At 38.2% G+C, this 23255-nt stretch overlaps 1 protein-coding gene across 2 annotated transcripts in view; it reads left to right on the forward strand.

Moving 5' to 3' along the window:
• Window positions 1-17193: 17193 nt before the first annotated feature.
• Window positions 17194-23255, forward strand: part of LOC126354874 (regulator of telomere elongation helicase 1 homolog) — a 102121-nt gene continuing 96059 nt past the window's right edge. Inside the window, exons 1-2 of one of the 2 annotated variants that reach the window (XR_007565389.1) lie at window positions 17194-17690; window positions 17776-17992. Coding sequence is in view for 1 of the 2 variants with exons in the window: in XM_050004881.1 (XP_049860838.1) it covers window positions 17589-17690; window positions 17776-17992 (319 nt within the window). In the remaining variant the exon portion in view is untranslated. The remainder of the gene's footprint in view (window positions 17691-17775; window positions 17993-23255) is intronic. The other variant, XM_050004881.1, reaches the window with a different exon arrangement.

The raw sequence follows: 23255 nt of genomic DNA on the forward strand, positions 1-23255 counted from the left end.
TCGAAATATAATTTGCTTAGGAAAGAAAAAAATAGTAATCCAGTATGTGTGGTACTGCAGTTTAACATTAACAAATGTTCCATTAAAACTACAGTCCTCCACACTATATACATCCCATACTGATTTTTGAATTGTTCCTTCATATTGCCAGAATTTAGACAGGACCAGACTCAAACAGTCCATTTCCATAGCTATAAATCAGAGCATAAATACCAAATTCGTTTTAGCAGAGGACGATTTAAACATTTACCTCAAACGTTATGTAGTCACACATATCCATCCTGATTATCCGAACCCATCAGCTAGTAGTTATCTATAGAAGGCCTTTGCAATTGTACAGGCTGATGGTCCATTTCAACATCAACTAGTCCTGCTTTAGATGGATTTCTTATGTTCCCCTTGCATAGGCAGCTCTCAGAGTTTCTTTCCTCACTGCAATATACCACAGTATAGAATCTAGTCGCTACTAGCTTAGGGGGGGGGGGGGGGGGTGTACACGCTGCAAAGCACTTGTTACCAGATCATATGGAACTGTGTATCACAGGTTAAACAACAGTGCCCTGATGGGATCGAAATGGCATCTTTTTAACGCAATGGAAGACCCCATACGTTGGCAGAACAGTGATATAATCTGTCATTTCTGTTTTTGGCCCTAAAAAACTAGAATTTTCAATGCAGGGCAAGAAGCATTAAGATCACAGTGTAATCATGCCTATCGTATTAATAGTAGGCCTAAATTTGATTGATGTGGAAAAAAACCAAGAAAATAACGCATCTTAACAGTGACGTTTTATTCTTCACAATGTGTATTAACAACATATAAAAATGTATACAGGGTGTACATAAAATCCGGGAGCACTTTCAGTTATTTATTGCACAAGAACTAAACATTGTACAGATGTCATACATATTGCATTTTGAAAAGGAACTCTGAGTTTTGTTTTTCGGCAGACATCAATACGCTAATCGAATTCTTGCAATAACCGTCCCAGCATGGCATCGTCGGCTGTGGCAGTCACTTCCCTTATTCTCTCCCGGACCTCTGGTACATCACGTGGTAGAGGTGGTACATACACCAGATCTTTAATGTGCCCCCACAGAAAAAATGTCACACAGTGTGAGATCTGGTGATCGGGGAGGCCATTTCATGAAACAGCTGACCCCTTTTGTAGCACAGCCGATCCATCAATGCGGCAGATCTGTGTTCAGGTAAACACGAACTTCAAGATGAAAACTGATTCTAAACATCCGTTGAACAGCTGTAGAACACTTGTTTTGTCGAACTTAAACACACACAAAAAGCTCGCTCCGCATCTAAACTCGCCATGTTTGCTACGTGCGCTGACTATTGGCAAATTACCGAACTACACTGTCGTGGTATACATGAAAAAAACTTTCAGGGTTTCTCTTCAAAATGACATATGTATGATATCTGTACAACGTTTGGTTCTTGTGCAGTAAATAATTGAAAGTGTTCCTGTACTATATGTACACCCTGTAATAAAATATTAGTATCTCTTGAAACATCTTCGCTTTTGTCAAAAGTGCTGTTACTGTATCTAAAACAAGTAGCTGAAACACAGTACACGAGTAAAGGGTAGGAATACATTTCACACAAGCAGCATTATGTCTGCAGGGAAACAATATTACTCCCATTTCTTCCTTGAAGCTGATTTTATGCTGGCGAGCGTTGTCAGAAGCTCTCAGAGTCACAAGGTTGCCTGACACTGCTTTCAGAATATTTGATAGAGCTTTAATATTAGCTACATCCTTCACAATAATTTTGTCATGTTTTCTGATGGGTTTTATTCACAAAACCATTACTCTTTACAAGAAGCACAAGCAAGCACTTGGAAAACCACACAGCATGTTGAATGTATGGGTTGTTCGTTTCATCCCTATACTTCAACCCTCCACCACAAAGGCACACATGGTGTCATCTCCATCACCAGTACCAAGAATCTAGCGTCACCTAGTTTGCCAGGATGTTGCTTAATAGCTAATGATCAACCATGAAAAGAGCGTGATCTAATTGGATCTCCTGCACATCACAAGTTGAATTGCGCAACGATGCTGATTCAGGAGATAAATCAGGAAGTATGTCTGTTCTGCAGAGGTTATGAGTATCATACACAAGAAACAGTTCGACTCACCACCGATAGCTGGCGGGAGTGGCCGTGCGGTTCTAGGCGCTACAGTCTGGAGCCGCGAAACCGCTACAGTCGCAGGTTCGAATCCTGCCTCGGACATAGATGTGTGTAGTATCCTTAGGTTAGTTAGGTTTCAGTAGTTCTAAGTTCTAGGGGACTGATGACCTCAGAAGTTGGGTCCCATAGTGCTCAGAGCCGTTTGGACCATTTTTGAACCACCGATACACATTCACAAGTACACCCTCAGACATCCACTACATTAGTGGGAGACTTGCTTTCAAAGCTCCCTTTGTATACAACCTACTGTAAAGGCCCAATGTGCCGACACTTCCGCTCACATGATCATGACATCACATATTGTAAATTTGCTTGTAAACATAGTACATTTGTTTACATATAGCGCAGCTGTGCTATTTTTCTGTGGTTGTGTATATCAGTCTCTCACAATGGGCCCACAGACTGTACCCTAGACCTACCACTGGTGAATCCACCTTCATTCACCATCCTGGATTTATCACTGGTGGATTAACATTCGAAATCCATCCAGGCCATAATGTATGATGGATCCACTCTCAAACCCTATCCTGGTCGTAGCACATGTTGCGTACACTTTCTAACCCTGTCCCAGATATTCTGTCCCAGTCATAACCTGTGGTGGGTCCACCTTTGAATTCTATCCTCGATTTAACACTGTGCTTTGGGGGTTAAAATTAAGATTATGTAATAAATGATGCTGGGCAAGTGGACTGAAGCAGCTTGTAGCATCACATTAAATAGACACGGGTTTCCAGGGATTTTTTTCAATGACTTGTGGAAGATAATAGTAAACATCGCCAACACAGAGCTCACTTTTAATTTACCATTTTCTTTTAACTGCCCAGTTAGGGAGTATAATTACGTTACTTCTACAATTATCAATCCTCTGCTAAGTTTTAGTAGAGACTTCGTGAGTGACTGAAAAGACTGGGTAGGTAGTCACATTCTTCCATGAGTTTTGTTTGTGTATAAACGGTTGGACTGACACCTTAATAGAAAACTAAATTTGTATTGTGTACTCGTAGATAAAATGCAATGAATAAGATTATGGAATTACTCTTCTGAATGACAGATATTATTTCTGCACACAAGTCACGAATGGTACTAAATGCAGACGAGAAACTAGTATGCTTGACAACTGCTAGGAGTGACATAGTTTATATCTGATCACTATGATAGTGAAACTTAAAACGAGGGGAGGGACATGTGCTGGATTCGGAACACTGATACATTCATCGACGATCATTTGTTAGGGACAACGAAAAAAATTCTAGAACCGTCAAACCATATTTGCACAAGAATTTTTGTTTATTTATTTATTATTTTTTATTATTTTATTTACTTATTTATTTATTTCATGTTCCATAGATCCTGGAAGCGAGTGAATCGCAAGGATATGGAATGTGTCAAATTGTACATAGTTCAAGCATAACTGCTATAAATACATACAATAAAGAGACAATGTAAATAAAATCATTACACAACAGCAAATCAATAAACAGAAAATTGTTTTTCACATATTAAGGATATGTAATATATATATGATATGGTATGTGTCTGATTGTACACACCTGAAATATGTCTTAGATAAATGCAACAAAAAGATACAATGTAAATAAGATACCAACTAAACAACAGCACATTCAACTAACAGAAAGTTTTTGTTTCACATGTTAAGTATGAGTAACATATACAGGAATCAAGATAAGTTATCTATTCCAAGGGAAATACAGAAATACCAATAAACAATTTTCATATGCCTATTCAAAACAAAATTAAATGCACTATTTACACAACCCTTGCAAGTTTGGTGATTATATAAATTTTCTTTCAGATATTCATCAACTGTATAAAAAGATCTCTCTATCAGGTACCCCTTGAGAGTTTGTTTGAATGCTGGCGCTCTATTGTTAAGGCATTTGATGTGAGGTGGGAGAGCATTGAACAGCTTAATACTGGAGTAGCAAGCTCCTTTTTGAACTATAGTGAGATTTTTCAGTTCAATGTGCAGACTGTTTTTGTAAATTAAATGAAGTCATACACCTCTGAGGACGCTTTCAGGCTGGATGAAAATCGCGCATATGGTCTACTCGAGTACTTAGAGGGGTGGGGGAAGAAAATGGTTGAAGCAAAATTTGTTATTCCTGATTTGTGTGATAGTATCTCACAGAAGCTTGACTGAAGAGCTGGACAGTGTACCAGATCACATGCAGAGGCGGAGGGGAGATCAGCTGTGTGCAACCACTCTCAGTAAGTCATACAAAAGCACTTCTGTCTTCATGCACACAATATGTGTGAGGGTGAGAGAATTCATTGCTCCTGCAGGTAGCTGTTCATTGAGGCACATTTCATTACATGCAAGTGCTCTGGCACATGTGGTGTAGTGATGACACAGTGCATTCTGCAGAACTAAAGGGATCACATTATTGAGTACAGAAATTTATTACTTTATATGTTTTTAAGGGTGCACTATGCGGATTTGTTTACATATACACATTGTAATTATTCGAATACTATCTTGCAGGAATATTAAAATGCGAACCGAGGGGTTGGTTCAATGTGGCAGGGGGCTGCAGAAACGCAAGACTCTGACAGTCTAGTACAGACTTTGTGCAGTGGCGTGAGCCTGGAGGGATATCTATATCTCAGGAAGATGCAAAAACACACAGGTGTGCTCTCTCCCAGTCAAGTTCCAGCTTCTTGAGTTCATATACTCTTCTCTGTAGCCATTATTTTTTTGCAAGTCCAGTATAATAATATGGTGTTGGGGGACCTGACAGTTACATCATACATTAAAAGTGGAAGTGATAAGTTCATTTTAAGCAAAACATAAGCCTGGAACGTATTTTGTTGTTAAATGATTGTTTAACACTGAATATCCATGTAATTTATTAGATTTATTCGCTGTACTGATTATTTGACTGATATTTTTCATTTGTGTGGATATTGTATATAGTGAAGAACATTACATGTTTACATGTCGCCCATCACTTGCATCACTTTCTTGTAAATACAATGTTAAGTATTGTCAATCTTCTTTATTGTAATAAAAACTATTGATGTGATTTACTTGAATTGTTGTATAGCATTCCGAGAGTGTAGCATCCTTTAGGCACCCTATATGAGACGAGTGGGCAAGACCCCACATTATCTTCTTAATAGTGCAGGAGAATAAGATACAGCAATGAAATGCGCATCTTCCTTAAAAAATTGGTAAAAATTGCCCATGAAGCCATTAGTGTCACACATCATAGGAAATAGGATGGGTAGCAAACATTCATGAAACCTAGACCAATACTGCTGACTGCTATCCTAAGCTGGAAATTTGGAATATCACCTGAATTCACTAATGCTGCTGCTACTGCTCCAGTGAAATCCGCTTTAACAATAACAGTCTTGGGGACACTAACTAGAGGTGGTGGTGGTGGTGGGAGCGAGATTAGCAATAGCAGACTTCATTTTTGGGTCATAAATTATGATCTTAATTAATATCACTTTAATCTAAAGCACTGAATTCCTGAATAAACATAAAGCCCTCGTGCCCATAAATGATGTTAATTATTATGACAGTTATTCTCATTAATCATGTCCATAAAAAAACTCCACACAAGCGAATTGTGCATTTGCATCAGGTTCAGTGAGTTAATCTAGCACAAGTGGCTAGTTTGTTTACATAAGAGAACAACGCTCCCCACTGAGTTAAAACCCTCCTTCCCCTCAAAACTATTGTTGGATCCATGTATGATTTTAATTATCCATACATAGAAAGCTCCAAATATATACACATTTTCTCCTTGACTATTCAAACTGTGCAGTCATTTGCTATAGTCTTGCAGTACCTCACACTTTACACTGTAAAAACATATAATTAATGCTTACCCATTTCCTACAGTTGAGTGGAGTGTACATTTCGTATCTGAAATCAGAAGTGGAGAAAACCATGTTCCATAAATACTCTGCCAATCAAAAAAAAAAAAAAAAACAGTGAGACACATATACACCATTGAACGTTATGTAAATGATTAGAACTGCAGTTCTCTGTGACATGTAGAATGGTATGCAGAGTAGATTACTATCATGATTAGTTTTGTGATCATGCCTGGTAGGATATATGACAATTGTTAGCAGTGTCGTATGTTTAGTGATCACCATGCAGGACATGGAGATGCCACATCCTTGTGCAAGAGAGCATTATAATCATACAGTATAGCTTCATAGGGCCTCATTGTGGATCTTCATTTGTCTGGGTGGTCGAGTTCTGCAGTTTTGGAGAATTCGGTTGTGACTGTGGCCCACTGCATGGGAACTTAAGGGTAGGCTTACTCATCATCAAAGTTTAGAACGATGTCGTCTGACCAGTACAAGGGAGGATCGTCATATTGTGCCCTGAGCACACTTTACCCCATTCACATCTGTGTATGCCAGCCGGGAGCAAGTAGTGAGCTCACTGAAACATTCCTTATCATCTTTCATCATTAGTCGAAAACTAACAGCAACCAGATTACAGAACCTCTGTCCCATATGAAGGCTGCTGTTAACAACTCAGTACAAGTGGCTGCATTTGGAACGATACCATGACTGGGAAGCATGGGCTACTGATAAATGGCGTCTTACGCTGTTCAGCGAAGAATCACGGTCAAGTCTTACCACAGATGACACTCATCAAATATCTTGGTGAACTGAGGAGATGTCCCATTGTTCTGGTGTTTTGGAAAGACAAAGCAGCGTTATTCCTGGAGCCATGGTGTGGAGAACCAATGGGTACAACTTCAGATTTGGCTGGTAGTGATTGAGGGAATTCTGGCGGCACAACAGTATGTCACAGACATACTGCATGCTCATGTGTTACCTCTCATGCAACACTATCACGGTTCCATTTGTTAACATGACAATATTCGTCCACATGTAGCATATGTGTCCAGGAACTGTCTGCCTATGGTGAGGTACTCCCGTGGCCATCAAGATCTCCAAATTTATCTTCAATAGAACTTGTTTGAGCAGTTAAGACATCAGTTCTGACCCAGTGCCACTATCCAGTATATCAAGAACCAGTTACAACAGTTGTCAGCCAGATTACCTCAGGAGAAGATATAATAGTTTCCTAATGGAATTAGTCCATGCATCCAGGCCAGAGTGTCTGCAGTATCATAATAACAATTGGGCTCATACTGCTATCTTATACTTAAATTTGGCTTGATTTTGCAGTCACTGATGTAATATACATCCATTCTCAAATGTTAAGTTTCATTTCATTTCCTCCTTCCGTTTTGGGTGGCGCACTTTTTTTGTCAGGCAGTGTAGATTTGAAATGAGTCTTTGCTGTGGGTAGGCTATAATAAAAGCTGGCGAAGTTCTACTTAATTATTTTCAAGTTGGAGATGAGAAAACACAGATAACAAAATTGAAATACATTTACAGATTTATCTCGTCTGAAGCAAGCCAAGTGTTCCTTTCCGAAAACCTCACTTTCGTTATTCTGAGAGAGCATAGTCCAACCAGTTGTAAATAACTGATCATTTTAAATCGAGCTTATCTGTATTTTCAAAGAACTAGCTGTTGGAAATAATATTTCTCTTACGAAAAGCACATGATGGAACAAAAGCTAGGGGGAACCACCTTTCAGGGAATTTTTGTCTCGATCATCTGACCAGACATAATCAAATTTTTAATTTCTGTCTCTGTCTCTAAAGTGCTTCCATTTCGATTTTACTATAAAAACTGGAAGAACAATAAAATATATAAACATATATGACACATTAGATGACTATTGCTGAAGACCAAGAAAGTTGATGGACTATGTAAAAGGCTTTGCACTAACTAGAGTAACAAAAGCTCTTGATGACACCATGTTTGAGTAGTAAATCTAACAATTTTTTCAGAGATGTCTGTCTAGAGAAATGTTCTACAAAGCATTAGAATCAACATTTCTAGAAGGAGTAAAAATAGTGTCATTACTAGTAAGAGAATCAATTGCTCCAATTCATTTAACAACACTAACTATATAAAATTGTCAGCAAAATAGCATGTTAAATTGAGTTTTACAAACTGTAAGGGTGTATGGCTGAAAGAAATTCTGGTAGAAAGTTCTAAAATGAAGAGCAGTTTCAATTTACTGTAGACTATTCCAAGCAGTGGGTGATGTCAATCACAAACTTCTAATTATAGGTTTTGGTGCCAATAGTAAATAATATGATACAGATGTGTTCATACAAAGTATTCCTCGTGGGGTAACCACACGGTCTGAAGCGTCTTGCCAGAGTTCGTGTGGCTCCCTCTGTCAGAGGTTCAAGTCCTCCCTAGAGCATGTGTGTGTGTATGAGTGTGTGTGTGTGTGTGTGTGTGTGTGTGTGTGTGTGTGTGTGTGTGTGTGTGTGTGTGTGTGTGTGTGTGTGTGCGTGTGTGTGTGTGTGTTGCCCTTAGCATAAGTTAGTTTAAGTTAAATTAAGTAGTGTGTAACCCTAGGGACCGATGACCTCAGTAGTTTGGTCTCATAGGAAATTACCATAAGTTTACAAAGTATGTTTTAAAGAAAGTTTACAAAAGTTGGACTCTAACTACAGTCACTTAGAAAATTTCAAGGAATGCTTGATGAAAAGCTACTAATCATTTTGGGATCTCTCATGTTAGAGATGTTGAGTTGACCTTTTCATTGTGGACAACTGAATAATGAGAAAAATCTGTACAATTATTCTCAGGATAAGGAGATTTGTTGAATGCACGTTTAGGATAATGTTATTCATTCAGACTACTGAGGGAGGAAATAGAGACATTTATTTATATAGCTCATTATACAGTGAGGTGCATTTTCATACTGAATTGTATTGTCATTGATAGGAGAAGTAGCAATGTTCAAACTGAACAGTTTTGTAGAAAAATCTTAGATCCAAACATTTAGTACAACATTCAGCATTACCTTCAAAGAAAGTCAGAAATTGTTTTGTCAAATATTTGTTTTGAAATGCAAGATAAATATTATCATTAATCTATCAAGAATAGCTTCAAAATTCGAAAAAAATTAATCTTAACACACTGTTAATGCACACTTGTTCATTGAAAATAAAAGAATTGATTTGTAATGTAAGACAGTTTATATTCATGCTGAATATAGACTGAAGAGCCAAAGAAACTGGTACACCTGCCTAATATCGTGTAGGGCCCTGCAAGCATCCAGAAGTGCCACAGCACGATATGGCATGGACGTGACAAATGTCTGAAGTAGTGCTGGGGGGAACTGACACCATTAATCCTCTAGGGCTGTCCATAAAACCGTAAGAGTACGAGGGGAGGAGATATCTTCTGAACAGCATGTTGCAAGGCATCCCAGATATGCTCAGTAATGTTCATGGCTAGGGAGTTTCGTCACCAGTGGAAGTGTTTAAACTCAGAAGAGTGCTCCTGGAGCCACTCTGTACCAATTCTGGACGTGTGAGGTGCTGAATTGTCCTGCTGGAATTTCCCAAGAATGTCAGAATTCACAATGGACATGAATGGATGCAGGTGATCAGAATACACTTACATATGTGTCACCTGTCAGAGACGTATTTAGATGTATCAGGGGTCCCATATCACTCCAACTGCACATGCCCCACTCCATTACAGAGCCTCCACCAGATTGAACAGTCCTCTAATGACATGAAGGATCCATAGAGTCATGAGGTTGTCTCCATACACATACTCGTCTCTCTGCTCGATGCAATTTGAAACAAGACTCGGTCCGACCAGGCAATATGTTTCCAGTCATCAACAGTCCAATGTCAGTGCTGACAGGCCCAGGTGACGCTTAAAGCTTTATGCAATGAAATCATCAAGGGTACACAAGTGGGCGTTGGGTTCTGAAAGCCCATATTGATGATGTTTTGTTGAATGGTTCACATGATGACAGTTTCTGATAGCCCAGCAGTGAAATCGGCAGCAATTTATGGAAGGATTGCACTTCTATCACGTTGAACGATTCTCTTCAGTCGGCGTTGGTCTTGTTCTTGCAGGATCTTTTCCCGGTCGCAGAGATGTCGGAGATTTGATGTTTTACTGGATTCGTGATATTCATGCTACACTCGTGAAATGGTCCTACGGGAAAATCCTTACTTCATCACTACCTCGGAGAAGCTGTGTCCCATCGAGCGTGCACTGACTATAACAACTTGTTCAGACTCACTGAAATCTTGATAACCTGTCGTTGTAGCAGCAGTAACCGATCTAACAACTGATGCAGACACTTTTTGTCTTATATAGGCATTGCTGACCTCAGCGCCGTGTTCTGCCTTTTTACATATCTCTAAATTTGAATACACGTGCATTTACCAGTTCCTTTTGCAATTTAGTGTATAAACCTACACTAGTGTCACAACTTTCTATAATCTGAAAAGTGATTTACAAGCAATATTCATGTATTTTTGACTATGCTAAGATCTCACAATTGGTTCAAGATATTATAAAGATATTTTGGAACAAATGATAGCACACAAAGAAGAAATGAAAGGAGAACACAGAAATAAATTACTTCTTGCGTCATACAAGAGCTTTTGACGAAGGGGATATAGTGATAGAAGTTTAAAAAAAAACCATCTACACTGACTCTTGATAAAAATCAGACGAGATATGTCTGATACACTACAGGAACGCAAGTGAAGCTCTTTCAACTTTTGCCAGATATATCTAATATTCTGAAAATCCATGGCGCATCCGGTCTGCCTCCTCCTGGCCCATCACCGCCTGGCGGCCATTGTGACATAAGGGAGATTAGGGAAGTTTCAAAGACATACAAGAAGGGTATTCTTTCCTCATCCAGAATGCGAACAGAATAGGGCACAAGATCGTTAATACTATACTTTCTGGCATGCTGTAGTACCTGGCTTGGGGTTATATGAAGCAAACTCTTACTCTCTATGGTTACCAATCAGTTCTTATCTGCAGCAAGATGGCTTTCTCCACAGTAGAAAATTGATGAACGTCCTTCAGAGTATTTACTATAGCGTGATTATGGCACTGACTGCTTGCACACTAGAATCTGGTACTTTTAGAGCATTGCCAAACAGGGGTAGTATATGGTTGCACTTTGCATGTGGTCCCATTCAGATAAATATACTTGAGGATTATCTATGATGTGTTTCCTGGTGAATCTCTTCACTTTTATGAATATAACTGCTGATTCTGTTTAGGAAGATATTTCGTCTCATCAAATTCTAAAGATTTTTTCGAATAATTGCTTCCTTGTAGTGTATATCATATAAGTAGGTGTAAAAACTATGGAAGAATGATTTATCTTTTTAATGTCACTGTTATGTGGAGTAAATGATATGACACTGTTATATGGGAAGCGAAAGGTATTTGTTCAGATGCTGTTTTGAATGACAGAGAACGATAAGTACAGTGGATGTAATTTACATATTTGGAAGGACTTGTAAAACTTTAAAGAGAAAAAAGACAAATGTTATTAGTAATGCTGCAAATTGATTGGGATCATTGCTTCATTGCATAAAAAGAGGGTTTGCTCTGATGTTAACAATCAGCAACCAGTCTCACTTCTGACAGCCTTATCCAACATTCTTGAAAAAAATGTATGCAATGGTAGCTTCACATATTTATAAAAATGAAGTACTAACTAAATGTCAGTCTAGTTTTCAGAAAGTATTTTCAACACAAAATGCTGTATTCTTTTCATTGATCAAATGTCAAATGTTCTGAATAACTGAACATCACCCAGTGAAACTTTTTGTGATCTGTCAGGGGCTTTTGACTGTGTGAATCATGAAATTCTTCTAGTTAAGCTTAAGTATTGTGGTATGGGTAGTACATGGGCCAAATAGTTTAATTTGTATTTAACCTGAATAATGCAAAAGGTTGAAATTAACAGTACAGATAGTCTGCAGAAATCAGCAGGGTCCTCTAACTGGGGTGCTAGCAAGAATGGTGTCTCAGGCCCCTTATTATTCTTAATGTATATTGAGGACTTACCACTCTGTATTCACAAAGAAAAAAAAGCTAATCCTTTTTGCTGATGGTATAAGAACAGTAATCACACCCAACAAACAAGAATTAGTTGAGGAAATTGTAAATAATGTCTTCTAGGAAATTATTAAGTTGTTCTCTGCAAACTGATTATCACCAAGTTTTAATAAAACACAGTATATACACTTCAGTTCAGTAAATAACATATCGCCATTGATAAATATAGACCTTTAACAGAAGTCTGTTGCTAGGGCAGAATATTCAAAATTTCTGGATGTGAAAGCATGTAATCAGAATAGTAACTGGAGCTCAGCTTAGAGCACCTTGCAGACATTTATTTAAGGAACTAAGGATATTAACAGTACCTTCATACTACATATACTGATCAGCCAGAACATTATGACCACCTACCTAATAGCCAGTATGTCAACCTTTGGCAAGGATAACAGTGGTGACACATTGTGGCATGGAAGCAATGAGGCTGTGGTAGGTCACTGGAAGGAGTTGGCACCACATCTACAACACAAGTCACCTAATTCCTGTAAATTCTGTGGTGGGTGCGATGAGCTCTGATGTCGCGGTTGGTTTAATTCTAGATGTGTTTGACCAGTTTCAGATCTGGTGAGTTGAGGGGTGGGGGTCAGCATATCAATTGAAACTTGCCACTGTGTACCCCGACCACTCCATCACACTCCTGGCTTTATGACACAGTGCATTATCTTGTTGGAAAATGTCAATGCTGTCAGCAATCATGATCATCATGAAGGGTTGAATGTGTTCTGGAAGCAGTGTACGACACTCCTTGGCCATCTGGGCCTTACAAGAGCTCCACTGGACATGTGGACTCCCATGTGAATGTTCCCCAGAACATAATGGAGCCTCCAACTTGCCCCCAACCCACAGTATAGTAGTCAAGGAGCTGTTCCCCTGGAAGACGACAGGTTCGTGCCCTCCCATCAGCACAATGAAGAAGGTATCAGGACTCATCAGACTATAAAACACTCTGCCACTGCACCAATGTCCAGTGCCAATGGTTACATACCCATTTCAGTCGCAGTTGCCAATTTTGTGATGTTAACCTTTGGCACATGTGAAAATCATTGGTTGTGGAGACCCATTGTTAGAAGTTTTTGGTGCATTGTGTGTTCAGACACGCTTGCAATCTGCCCAGTGTTAAAGTCTGATGTTGGTTCCCCCACAGTTCGTTGCCTGTCCAGTTTTACCAGTCTACACAGCCTAGGCATCCGACATATGTAGTGAGAGGTGGCCACCCTACCTTACCTTGATTTCACATAGCATCATAGCACTCCACAAACACCTAACAGGGGTGCAGTGCCTGAAATGCGCAAATTGAGACGCGTATAGCAAGTGTGACGTGACACGACACTACAGCGCGTCACGCACGTGCCACACGAGTCGCGCGGGTGCAGCGCATATTGCGACGTGTACACCATACTTCGCACGCGCCGACTGCCGACGCTCTGCGCTGACAGAATCGAAGCTCCGCGCAACCTGTTATCTTCCTCAAACGATTTTACAGAAACTTGGAAATGGCAAGGAAAGCGTTTCTGAAGAAGAGAAATTTGTTAACATCGAGTATAGATTTAAGTGTCAGGAAGTCATTTCTGAAAGTATTTGTATGGAGTGTAGCCATGTATGGAAGTGAAACATGGACAATAAATAGTTTAGACAAGAAGAGAATAGAAGTGTTCGAAATGTGGTGCTACAGAAGAATGCTGAAGATTAGATGGGTAGATCACATAACTAATGAGGAAGTATTGAATAGGATTGGGGAGAAGAGGAGTTTGTGGCACATCTTGACTAGAAGAAGGGATCGATTGGTAGGACATGTTCAGAGGCATCAAGGGATCACCAATTTAGTATTGGAGGGCAGCGTGGAGGGTAAAAATCGTAGAGGGAGACCAAGAGATGAATACACTAAGCAGATTAAAACGGAAGTAGGTTGCAGTAGGTACTGGGAGATGAAGAAGTTTGCACAGGATAGAGTAGCATAGAGAGCTGTATCAAACCAGTCTCAGGACTGAAGACCATAACAACAACAACAATTATCTGAAAATATTTGATTTTTGCCTTACTTGTAGCGTTATATGTCAGCTTCGTGGCGAAGTGCCCATCATCTCACTAATGACCATTCTTAATGTGATGTACACATATTAGTAATCACTGCGCAAAACTCAAAAAGTTAGCAACGAAAATTAGGGGTCGCTATGATTTTGCGTTTGGTGCGTATTACACCATATGTTGCTGCGTATGAAATTTAACTAACATGTTGAATTTTTCTTTAGATTTGGGAGGAGGTCTCTATCTGCCTCCGATCTCGAGGAAATGGAACCTATGTACAGTAATAATGCAAAACGATAAACGCCATCAACCAGTCGTGCACGAACTTTTGAAAAAACAAAGAATTTGTTTCAGGTGAAATTTCCAGGATGTTCTGTACCAGCACGATGCACCATACAGGAATTGATTGAAAAATGGCAGCGTACAGTATCGGTTCAAAATGCTCCCAGAAACAGACGACTACCTGCATGCACACCTCAATGAAAGAGGAAGGTGCAGGAGATAATGACGAGAAGTCCTCATAAGTCAACTAGGAGATTGAGTCAACAGGTTCATGCAAGTGAGAGAAGTTAAAGACATGTTTTAAGGGGACTGAAAACCGTTGCTGGATAAGTGTTTTGCAAGAACTGATGGTGCCTGGCGTACAGATGAGAATGCTTTTCTGTTCATGGCTGTTGAGAAATGTTGCCAGTGGTGTCTTGGACCCACTAAGGTTCAACATGAATGATGAGGAGTGATTCCACATGTATGGGTACACAAATTCCAAGAACAGCCGGTATTGATTGACAGAAAATCCACACGTGATCCGCCAGGTACCCTTGAATGATGAGAACATTGGTGCTTGGTGTGCCATTTCCACCACATGCATTATGGTATCCATATTCTTTGGGGTGACAGTGAACAGTGATGTGTATTTAGGAATCCTGGAAGATTTTTATTAAAATAAAAGCGTTAGATTACTTTCAGCGGGATGGCGCAACATGCCTCACATCAGCTGTATCATTATCCTGACTGCATGAGATGTTTACACCAGAGAGGGCAATCAGCAAAGGCCTATGGCCTCCTGGGTCACCAGTCTTGTTCACTTGTGGGAGCTGTTAAAGGGAAGAGTATACGAAACAAAGCTATGTACAATTGAAGAACTCAACACGAGGATCCAGTATCTCATCACTGGCATGACAACACTAGGACTGAGAAGGATATATGTGAATTACATCAAGTGTGCTCACATGTGTGATGAAGTGAGCAGAAGACACTTTCGGCACCTACTGTGAAGGCAAGTAATCATATTCAATACATTACATTTCATTTTATGTTCAAGTATTGACTTTACAAGTCGGTTTTTCGTCCCACACCATATACATCTAGAGGAATATACAATGCTGTTGATAGCTGGCTACTCTCTATTTATTTTATGTATATATTTAAAGTTCTGTAGATTCATATGCAAATTTATCTCTGGGTATAGAACTAGTCAAATTTTTGCTAATTATTGATTAGTGCACAAGAACATTGTTCTTATCATATAAATAACAGGAACAGATGAGCTAAAAGATAACCTTACATATGAGTTATCATATTTGACCTCTGACTGAATATACAGTTTTACATACACATAAACATATGTTTCAGTTTTAAATTACACTGTAGATAGTCAAAGAAAGATGATTAGGCCAAGAAGGCCACAACAATAGATTTAAGCATGCTCAGGAGGTACTACGCATTTTGGCTCAGAAATTCGTCCATACTATAATAAGACCCAACTAGAAGGAACTGCCTCAGCTTTTCTTTAAACCTGGGGATGTCCCCAACCAGTTCTTTGATTATTGGTGGAAAGGCATTAAAAATCTGGGAGCCACTGTATAGGCGTTTGTATCGAAGGTTCTCTGTATAAGAAAACAGTAGAATATTCACGACTTTTCTCGAACAAATACCAGACAAATTAACGTATCGAGATCACTAGAATGGCAGCGACTTTTCTTACAGGCATGTGTTAGCTATCTACGTGCCAGACAGAAACGTATAAAACACGATGTCGCGAACGCGCGTGCTACACAGAAAAGTACAACTACTCGATAGCTCGATTAAGTCGAGTCGACTGACGAAAGAAACGAACGTATATCGTTCGGGCTGACTGGCAGAGGTGGCGCCGGTGGCAATGCGGGTGGCCCCACAAGGGGGCCATATGTATCCGCCACTGGTGGTGTATCATTTATAAACATTAGAAAAAGAAGTGTGGCCAATACTGAGCCTTGAGATACCCAATCTGAAGACACCTGGCCACCACGCAGTTTTTTAATGATTACTTTCTACCACACAAATAGGATTCAAGCCATTTGGCTACTGTTCCACTCATTCCTAGGGTGTTGGCTTTATTCAGGAGGATATGGTGACTTACGCTGTCAAAATCATTTGACAAGTCACAAAATATTCCTACTGTCAGCAAATAATTATTTATGGATTCTAAAACATTGTCAGCAAATGCAAGTACTGCATCCCCAGTTGAAACCCTTTTTCGAAAGCCGAACTGGCTACTGCTTAGGGTGCTGTATTTACTAAGATGCTAAATCATTCGGTCGTGTATCAATTTCCCAAGTACCTTAGAAAAAAGTGAGAGTAATGAAATGGGTCGATAATTTGCAGCATATTTTTCCCTGTCAGGGAATATTCCTTATTCCAGTGACATATTTCAAATATGGCTGAGGACTGTACTTAGTTTTCTACAAAAATATTTCCATAATTTCCTGGAAACGTTATCAACTCCTGCAGAGCTCTTACTTTTTAAACACAGAATTACTTTCTCTGTTTCTTTCACTGCTGTTTTCCGAACACGCATCACATCTATTTTGTAGTACCCACGTTCATAAGACCACACAATGCCCAACTATCTTAGATGAAATTAATGAAAAATCAACAATGATCAAATATGTCACTTTGTCGCAGAGAGTACGCTTTGGCGAAGTTCCAAGCTTCATATTTATTTTATCTTTGCAAAACGATTCGCGCGGGTGACAGTTGTTTTCATTGGTAGCGTACTTTGTTTGAAAGATGTGATTAAGTTGACACTTGGGTGTTATTGTTCATATATGGTGTATTTACCCCTATACGACTTAGTTACTACTAATACCTTGACAGAAATTCTGTACTAGTGTAAGATAACGTACCGGCAAGAACTTTCCGAGGAATGATAGGCTTGCCCTCGTTGGTTTCAAGTCATTTAGATTATGCGCTGTGAATGGGATTGTATTGACAGTGAGAAATTATCACGTGAAATATTAATGTTTTGTAAAAGGATATGATACATGCTATCGTTTTTCCTTGTGGGCCTTTTGCAAGTCTAATTTTACCACCCTGACGTAAAAAGCGATCACAATGCCGGAATATAATATAAGAGACGTTTCGGTGAACTTTCCATTTGAACCATATGCTGTGCAGAGGACTTATATGGAAAAAGTTATAGAATGCCTCCAGCACGTAAGTCTTATCGATATTGCTTGCTGCTTAAAGGTGTTTTGGAGTATGTTGCATAGAAAACAATCGTTTTGCCTTCGTCTTCCAGAAGAAGAATGGTGTTTTGGAGTCTCCAACTGGAACTGGAAAAACTCTGAGCTTGCTGTGTGCTTCACTAGCGTGGCTAACAGTAAAGAAAGCTCAGCTTCAAATGAAGGCGCAGGGTGGACTGTTTGAGCTACCTGGTGGGGACTTTGTGACTGGCCTTGCAGACAGTCTGAACACTGCAGTTGGTGGATCTACAAAAGGACAACAATCCGTGTGGGGTAAATAGCCACACTATTATAGCTGCACGTACATCAGCATGTTGTTCCAAGTACTGCACACACAAATCTGTTGTTTCATACTAGTTTGTATTTTATTATTCTTACAGCATCATCATTTTGCAGTTGATGAAGCAAGTATAGTGGAATGAATGTATTCTCGTTTAACTGACACTGACGCCGATAACCACATTTGAAACTAATATGAAACTATTCAGTGGAAAAAGCAGTAATACTAATACAGTTTGTAAATTATTAAATTGCTTTGTATATAGACTCATATGAAATGGTTGTAGAATTGTTATAGGGCATGGCCACAGTATAAAATATCAGATTTTTGATAACAGGTTCTGCTTATTACCTTAGTTGTAGTACCAAATTTTTATCTTTAATAAAATATTAATGTTCTTTTATGTAAACAATACTTCAAATTCAAAATGAATCTTTCAGTCTGCCATGAAATTGGAACTGTTATATTAAAACTGTGTGCTATACCTCTCTCCTACCTTCAAAATCTCACAAACATTCTCCTGTATACAGCAGGTTGTGAAAGTAGATTATGGATCATGCCAGGATATCTCACTTGGTAAGAGCATTACTTGCAAAAGGCAAGATTCTGGGTTCAAGTCCTGGATCAGCACACAGTTTTGTTCTGTCAGACAGTTTCAATAGTTCAAATGGCTTTCTGTACAACATAACAGTTGAAAAAGCATCTCAAAGATTGTATCTAATTGGTTTTATTTGTTACATTATAGCAGGAAAAATATGCTGATAATACTGGTAAAAATAATAAATAGTTCAATGTCAGTTGTATATACCAGAGTACTGAATAGAAAATCTGTGAAATTAGTTAGCTTCATACAAATAGAGTTACACTTCCTATTCCCTATAACTAAATAGGTGAAATGGTAAATGTCTCTCCAAGCTTTTTAATATTAATTTAGTAGATAACCTATTACTTCGATTTGGTGATTTCAGTCTTCCTGGCACCACATAGTAAATCTGTAGCTGATGTGACAAACTTCTGCTATTTTCTTCCTCCACCAATATTTTCACCTAAAAATTTACTTTTGACGTTATTTTGGAGAATATTGTGTTGTTGACTTTTCAGTTAAAGGTACATGTAGAATCTTACACCAAACCCCATTACAGTATGAAAGCATCAATTTTCTTCCTCCTTCATGCTCATAGGCATGGTTTTGGGAAGGTCTAAGCATTTATCAGTTTCATGGTAGTTTGTTATAATGCTTCATTTAATAACTAGTTTAAACTAAGCACCTTTTCCCAGATAATGCCTTCTTCTTAGTATTTGTTCCTTACATTGGGGAGGGGGGGGGGGGATTTTTTGGTAGTTCTAATTTTCCCGTAGAAAATGATGGTAGTGATGTTGATATGTTATGACAAGTTTTGTGATCACCACTACCACAGCAGCCAGTGAAATATAAATAACTAAATTGACAGTATGGGCAATTCAATGTCAATCAACAAGTGCTACAACCTGACCCTCTCAGATTTTTTTTTTTTTTTTTTAAATCAAGTATGCCTATAGTACTCATAAATAGTACCACAAATTAATTTTTTCACATTTTTCTCATAAAAGGTTACCGAGTAATGGATTTTCAAAAATTGAAAAGATGACAAATTTTTGACTCGCGAAACAATGTTGTTTTCTTTACAACTTGTGTTCTAATTAAGCTAGAACAATAAAATTTACTTCATTGGAAAGCTCATTTAAAGAGCTTTTATGTGACACCAAACATCATTAGTTTATCGAATTTTGAAAAACTGTATTTTTAAAATTCTCAAAAAAATATAGGTGAAAGATACACTTTACATCTTCTTATTTTGAAAGTTTCAACTTGGGATGAGCATGGGATCTCTATCAAAAGCAATTTTAAGTTAGGGTGGTGCTTTAAAAATCGTAAAAACTAATTTATTTTAGATGTTGTTGTAAAATGTGGAAATTAAATATAACTTATAATTGACAAAAGAACATATATTTTATGCTTCTGTAATTAATAAATACAAAATGAAAACTTTAAAAAAAATAAAAAAACACAGAAAGATGAATATCTGATGTCAGACCTAAATTAAGTTAGTAATTACTGTTATTTACAAATAGGCATCCTGTTAGTGCACTTCTTCATACTTCGAACTAATCAGTCTGTTGCACATCAACATTTCTGCACTGGATAACTTATATTTTCACCCTGTAGCAGTTTGAGGGTTCACGATTACCACTACTTCCCTACTGCTTATGGAAAGAATGTCTGGATAACTCGGAAATGTGAAAGATGATGATGGTCCATGTGAAGTTTTTGTGTCTCTACAATTTTGTAGCATTTCTCAAATCTCTCCGTAAGTTTCATTTCTTCATTTTTGTGATCTTCTTTAGTAGCATAATTGCAGTTCATTCCTTCTATGTTATCCTTGGCAAACGTATAAAGTTGTTTTGGTGTCATTATTTGAGCTCTGTATGGCCGTTGCAGACTTGCTCGAGCTACAAGTCGTTTAACTGTTCCACCAACACCATCACTAGCTCCCTTCCCATGTGAGGTGGCTGAAAAATGCCGTTCAGCTTCAGTTTGGAAATCTTCTTCATGATGGCACAGGTTGATAAAGTTCTTCCTATTTTTATAATGAGCTGCTGCTGCTCCACCAGAGAAACAATATATATTTTTCTTGGTCTTCTACCGAATTTAACAGTCAGGAAGTCCATCAAGTACGATTGGAACAAATGCACAGCAATAGTGTCATGTGTTAGGCATTCTGATATGATTACAAGACTTGTGTGCTTGAGTTTGTTCCCGTCCTTGTAATAAGCAACAATGGGATGAATAGTTGCTTGAATGTTTGTCCAGTGATAGACTTGAACTTCGTCCTGGATGACAAAGGAGTAATTCTCAAAAAAGTCACAGATCACTAAGACCTCACCTTCTTTAAGTTCATTTCTCAGTCTCTTTTGGAAGGTTGATTGTTGACTAGTAACAAATGAATGTCGTGTAAGTGGTTTTAATTTATCAAAAAAACAATCAATAAAGTTGTCAGATGATTTTATGATTGTTTCTAGAGATGTGTGATCAACGGAAATCCATTGCTGGTAAGTTATATTATTAATATCATTAGTATTCAACAGATCTTCTAAATATGTCTTAAATGTTTCTGCGCCAGGGCAGAATTTACATTCACCAAAATAACAAGCAGGTAATGACGGATTACATACAACTCTTGCAATGCAGTCTTTGTAAGTTTTTATTGCATTATCTTCATCCTTTGTCAGCTGAGGAATGTTACATCCAGTCAGGATGAGTTTGAAGTTTTGATGGGTAGTACACACACAGACACTATGTGTACCACTACTTCCAGCTAAAACACAATTTTTGGGACGTGGGTTTGCAAACTTCGAAAATCCAATGTGGAGCTCTGGATGGTTGTCTTTAAAGTTTGTGTTAATTTCTTTCAAATTACTTAAAACTAGTCGTTTTAGACTTGCAGTTTTTCTCCGTTATCTCTCAGAAGCACAAAATCTTTTTTCCCAGGAATTGCCCTGCTCATCACATCAGAACAATAAAAGTTTCTTACAAAATCAGCAGTTGTTTGATCAAGATTCTTGCCAGGTATTGGATTTGGTGAAGACAAAATTCTCTTGGCCAGAACAAAATCTTTTACTTTTTGAGCCATGTAATTTGTTACGTTAAATTCATCTTGAAGCTTCTTAACACTCCAGCTTTTAGGTAAAATGTTAAGAATTTCCATCTGTTTACTTCAAGATGTACATGTACAAAATTTATCTTTTAGCAGACTGATCATCTCAGATTCTGCATGATCATGTGCTTCTTCTTCTTTTTTGGAAGGAAGCAATAATACCTTTGTCTGAATGGTTGAAGTTAATTTAATTAGTTTTTCCTTAGGATATTTTGCTTCACACAGTCGTTTCTTCTTAATTGACGATTCACCAACAGACTGCAAAGAAGCATTCAACCTTTCTAAGGCCCCACTTGCTGCAATGTCTTGTACGTCACTATCACATAAAACCTTTTCACTTTCTTGTTTCACCACAGAATACAGTAGATCATCATCATTTTCTGTGCAAGACATATCACAAATTTCTACTCGTGCAATTTTATTACTGCAGTTGTCACACACTTTTTGATTTAAAGTTAAGAAAGGTTTTCTTGCTATCATCCAATGTGAAACAGGCGGTAAGTTTTTCTTGTGGTTATTGTGGACCTTTTCATTAAATGGATTACAGCACAAAGCTGAAATTTTAGGCATTTTACTTTCTCAAGTGAACAAACTAATTAAAAAAAATTTTTTTTTGAAGTTGAATGCCCCAGCTTTCTATATCCAATACTACAAATATTACTTCTCTACTCTTTCACTTCCTGTAAAAAATATTTCATTATGTTAATAGTATGCAAACATTAACTGGTTGTAGGCATACAAACTTGTAGAATATTGTGAGGTTTCTACAACAGTACCTTTAAGCTAGATTCAAAACACATTTCAGAGTTAATCACATAATTTCACTACTGCTGTCTCACAACAAAAGAATGTGTGGGTCACTTTCAACAATAGGTGAAAATTGCTGACAATATTAACCCTAGCATTACCAACGGGGGGAGGGGGGGGGGGTGGGGCTCGTAGGCCCACTGACTCAGTTTTTCTATGTTGTATCCACACCCTTTGATATATGAACTTGAAAGCAAAGGTAATTGTTCGTTATTGAATGTACTATTGAGTCATTACAGAATTTTGGAATAAAAATGTAATTAAAATTCATTTACTTGATTTAATTCTCTGTAGGCCTTAGAAGCCCACCCGTTGGTAATAGCAAGGAAAGATTTATGAGGTTGAGTCTTTCGTTTCAAATTCTTACCATGAAACGAATTTGGCATTGTTGCCTTCAGACATATTATTATGAAGCGGACCATTGTTATTTTCAGTGTTTCTGCTGCTGTTGAACCAGCAACATGAGTAGACAACGTTTACGTGATAGTTCCATTGAAAGAGTGCTAGAAGAAGTTTTGAACGAATCAGATTTAGAGGAAAGTGAAGTGGATGATGATGTGGAAGAAATTAGAACTGATTCATCGTCTGAGAATGAAGATGAGGTTGAAGCCAATCCACCAGATGATAATGATACGGAATGTGATAAATTCATTGCAAAAAGTGGACGAGAGTATATTACGAAGACATCTCGACAATATCGGCGTTCTGTACAAAATATAGTGCGAGAAAGAATGGGGCTAGGACAACAAGGAAG

The sequence above is a fragment of the Schistocerca gregaria genome, chromosome 3 (assembly GCF_023897955.1).
Source record: "Schistocerca gregaria isolate iqSchGreg1 chromosome 3, iqSchGreg1.2, whole genome shotgun sequence".
In the NCBI taxonomy this organism is placed as follows: Eukaryota; Metazoa; Arthropoda; class Insecta; order Orthoptera; family Acrididae; genus Schistocerca; species Schistocerca gregaria.